This window comes from Populus euphratica, unplaced genomic scaffold (genome assembly GCF_000495115.2).
Source record: "Populus euphratica unplaced genomic scaffold, PopEup_1.0 scaffold3501.1, whole genome shotgun sequence".
NCBI classification, from domain to species: Eukaryota; Viridiplantae; Streptophyta; class Magnoliopsida; order Malpighiales; family Salicaceae; genus Populus; species Populus euphratica.
The window spans coordinates 1-4,414 of NW_011503341.1; the positions used below are offsets into that span (position 1 = coordinate 1).

The 4,414-nt window shown below is 35.4% G+C and overlaps 1 protein-coding gene across 1 annotated transcript; it reads right to left on the reverse strand.

Moving 5' to 3' along the window:
• Positions 1-2,020: 2,020 nt before the first annotated feature.
• LOC105119773 (solute carrier family 40 member 2-like) lies at positions 2,021-4,206 on the reverse strand. Its single transcript, XM_011017956.1, has 6 exons — positions 3,992-4,206; positions 3,427-3,909; positions 3,082-3,253; positions 2,857-2,994; positions 2,615-2,725; positions 2,021-2,480 (listed from the first exon to the last, which is right to left on the reverse strand). Exons 1-6 carry the CDS (start codon positions 4,204-4,206, stop codon positions 2,298-2,300), a joined length of 1,302 nt encoding a protein of 433 aa, XP_011016258.1. The 3' UTR covers positions 2,021-2,297.
• Between the last annotated feature and the right edge of the window lie 208 nt (positions 4,207-4,414).

Below are 4,414 nucleotides of genomic sequence, written 5' to 3' on the forward strand. Positions count from 1 at the left end.
CAGATGGTGATTACTTGAAAGGCATCCCCGATTTTACCATCAGAGGAGACAGGAACTGATGTTGAAGGCAATTAAATTCGATAAAAAGAACACGGTGCATTCAACCTGTCCAACGGTAGTGATGAAGCAATCATGATTCGAATCCTAGTACTATTGTATGAGGTTAAGACTACCAGAAACTTTGATTAAATTCGCAATTTTGGAACCGGCAATCTAGAAATGTGAATTTTATAAAGCACAATTTATTTATTTTTTTTCCATTAGGATGGGCATTATTAACAAGGCATGACCAAACCTTAAAATATGTCGACCTCTGCACCCATTGTCCGATGATGGGACCAAACAATGCAGTAGAAGCACATTCAATGGCACCATAAATAGCAGGAAGGATTAAAGAATCCGGCCAAAGAGTGATCATGTATAAACCAACAGAGAATTCCCACATTCTGCAGATAAGAAACAAGCAATTCAAATGAAAAGAAACCCTGATTCATTTCTCACAGTAATACATGCCAAGTCGCAAGTGTCAATCATCCAGTCCATGCGAAAGATGGCAGATCACTGAATTAGCTCACCAATTTGGTCTTCAAGGGAAAAAACAGACAAACAAATGAAAGAATCTTAATTCTGTCATCCTTTTCCCTCATCAAGAAAATCTTAGTTGAGAAAATACAAGGGAAAAGTCTCAATTTTACACAACCACAGACCAATACACACAATAGAGAGCCAGCTAGCAACTACAGGATAAAAGATAAATATGCCGAGGGAGTTGCGATATAACCTGGCATCCCATCTCGCTAAAAAGTGGCCACTATACAAAATTCTGATAAGGGATGTAGGCAAAGAAGAGTCTTTGGAAGAAGAAGATTCTTGTTGTTGCTGTTGATCAAGACGTGGCTCTCTCACCATCCTCTTCTTTTTATTTCAGTTTCTTTAATTATTATTTTTTCACTACATCCACCCGCCTTCAAACCTCCTACGGCTAGGATTGAATCTTTTAGCCCTGATTATGGTGCTAAGTAACTGTGTTAATTGCAAAGGCGTGGACAGTGCGATGCTTTGCTGACCATGCATGAAGATGATTTTTAGATCGTTGTAAACCATTTAATGATGGTTGCTGGACTGGAAGCGGAGACGAGGACACATGCCGTAGAAGCATACAGGATTTTTTTCTTCTTTTTCAACGGAATAATTACTCTTCTTTTTATTTTTTAAAAGTATTTTTATAAAAAAATTATTTTTTTACTTTAATTTTTTGTTTTAATAGTTTCATGACATTTTCATATACTATGTTAATATATATATATATATATATATATGTTATTTTGATATATTTCTAAGTAAAAATTATTTTAAAAAGTAATGATTACTTTACTTTTAAAAACTTTCTAAAAAAAATACATGAGTTATTAAATTATTAAATCAATAGTTTTTATTTAAAAAATTAATACTTTATTTTATTTTATTTTTTATAGTTAATAGTATTGGATTTAAATGATTAGTTTAATTAAAAATTCAATCGAGCTTTAAATCTTGATTTTCAGGATTAATCTATTCAACTAGCCAAATTTTATTAATTATATCTACAAAATCACTTTAAAGAATGTTTGGTAAGATAAATTTTAGATGCCCCTTGTAGATTGTTATCCTATACTCAAGAAATATGATTATTTAAAGAAATAATATTAATATATTATTAATGTGTTTGGTTCATTAATGTAATTATATAAAACTCAAATAAAATTATTTTCTTAAATTTAAAATTTAAAATATCTTAATTTGATATTTTACTTTTTTTATATGATTAAAAGAATATAAATTAATTTTTTTCTCAAAATAAATAAAAAATTACAATTTTTAGAAAGAAAAGGATAGTTACTGATAAAATTATAAGAACTTCGCTTAATTGGCAATTGCTAAAATAAAAACCTAGTCTCGTTTGACATGTAAGCTATCCCGTGAAAATTCTTCACAGATAAATAATAAAAAAGGATCGGTGAAGTCCCAATATATATATATATATATATAAAAATTGAATTTATTTATTTATTAATCATTATTACAGATTTATGTTAGTAGGTCACCATGGTCGAACCACAATATGCTCTGTTGTCCTCCTATTATTTATTTATTTTCCACTGCTCAAAATTTAATAAATTGCCCTGCTGTTCCTAGCAACAAAAGGAGGATAATATCCCCACCCAGAAGACCAAAGTATTTGTTAAGTTATTCCGGGGCCTAATCTTTGAGGAATCTCAGTAACTTGGCGTCAGAGCGGCAGGCTGTAGGGATGAATCCTACCTGGGAATATTTGGTTCCAGTAAATTTTGATGCGAAGGTGACATGATCTCCCATTTCACCAACATGAACAACTTCTCAAAGTGAAAAAGGTGCTTTCTAACTCGATATAGATGTATGCTGTAAAGCAATGCAGCAACTGTTACTGCTGAAAAGGACAATATGATCAACTCCCAGAAATCCTGAACAACAATGCAGGTTAAGTTAATAGACATCAAACCATGAAATCAGGAAGGAAGATAAGAATTCTGATTCAAATATCCAGGGAAACAGGAAAGTTTAATGCTTGAAAGATGTATGATCCAAGGATGATTACCCGAGGGTTGGAGATGATTATGCCCATAACATAACCCAACAAGTCCATAAAAGACTGAAGAGAATTCTGAACACCTCCCACAACCAGACGATTATGCTCGGGAACTTGATCCTGTGCCGGCGAAAATGAAAAGAGTTAATTAGCATGCCTTATTTAAGGCACGATAAACAGGCATGAAAAGAGTTGATCTAGGAAAACACTAACAGAATTCATTGTTCTTTTAGCATGATAGGTTTTCTCACCTGCATTTGTTGGATTACAGATAAGTCAAACATCCATAAGCCAAGCCTAGAGATAGCTACTCCAGCCATCAGCATGTATGCTGAGAAAAGATGATTTTGGACCCATATTGAAGCAATGCACACTAGAAGGCAGGTCCACTGCTTGCAATGCACAGAATAACGAGAAGGGACAGTGATTAGTGGACAGAATTACTTTCAGATGATCTTAATTACTAAGAAATGTACCTGAGACCAGATTGACCAGAGTCCTGTTCTGAGAGTTGAAATACGAGATTGTAAGATTGGGTACACAACCGTCGCGGCTATTCCAATCATAGCGCTTATTCCACGGGCTATTCCGATCACATATGCAGGTATACCTTCCCATTCCAAGGCAGCTGTCATCAAGGTGCCAAAGCTGGAAAAATGAAATCACTAGTAAGCTGTAACAGTAAGGAACTAAATCCAAATCATATGAGATAATGGAGCAACAGAAAAAAATGTCTCAGGTCAGTATCTCAGGCAGTAGTCACAGTCTCTGATGCTGTTCAGTTATTAGTCATAATCACAAAATCATAACCGGGGCATTACCTAAGCACTGTGAAATATAACAAGGCCAGAGCTGCACCAGGGAGCAGAACATCTTGCTGTAAATACACAAGCCAGGCACCGACAAAAGGAACCTTTGAAAAGCTCTGAGTTAATCTCCTTCTCCATCCCAAATCCACCGAAACCGAATTTTCGCCTCCTGGAGAAATCAAGCCCTCTCTTTCTGGAGAAATAGACGTGATCTCTTCCATATCACTTCGTGAAAGTCTTGAAATCCTCCTTTGGCTACTTTCAGCTAAAGCTGGAATGCCATTATGTACAGATGTGAAAAGCCAATATTCTAGCCACACTGCTATAGTGTTCCAGATTGCTAAAGTCATAGCAGAGGCTTTAACAGATACAAAGCTCATGATGAGGCCACTAATAACAGGAGCAAGAAGCTTGCAGGTTAAATCAATTCGTCTAATAATCGAATTAATCCTCGTTAGAACACCAGGTGGATGGCCTTCTGATATCACCACCACCCTGCATTTTGAAAATAACTATCATCACATAAGAAAATGTAAAACTCTCTCTCTTCAAAGTACAAACGTGATCCTCTAATTACCATTCTCTTTCAATTAGGATGGTGCCGGCAAGAGTGGAAAGCACCCCAACAGCTCCAGAGAGGTTGGTTAATATCACAAGTAAGATGAACGCTGTGAAATTTGTCGACTTCAACTCTGGATAGAACAGTAATGCAATTACTGTGCATCCAGCTATTATAAACGAGAGATTCTGGGTCACCAACCAAATTCGGAGAACCTGCCAATAAATGTCCATTGAGCAAATGCACATGCTTGAAACCCAGCCACATAAAAACATCCATCAAAGCTTATTCATCGTATTCTTGTTTCTCGAGATGAACACAACATAAATTCTTGAGGCCTTTCAGAAGATGGTGAAAGGCATCTGTGATTATATTGGTCAGAGGAGACTAGAGCTAATGCGAGAGAAATTAGATTTGATATGTCAGACCTGTTTGTTTCCG

Excerpts from the sequence above, each read along its gene's own strand:
- LOC105119773 (XM_011017956.1), bottom strand. The coding sequence starts at position 4,206 with ATGGACATTTATTGGCAGGTTCTCCGAATTTGGTTGGTGACCCAGAAT. Across the intron at positions 3,910-3,991 it reads ATCCTAATTGAAAGAGAATG|GGTGGTGGTGATATCAGAAG; the intron begins GTAATTAGAGGA and ends TTCAAAATGCAG. Across the intron at positions 2,995-3,081 it reads TCTGGTCAATCTGGTCTCAG|TGGACCTGCCTTCTAGTGTG; the intron begins GTACATTTCTTA and ends CATTGCAAGCAG.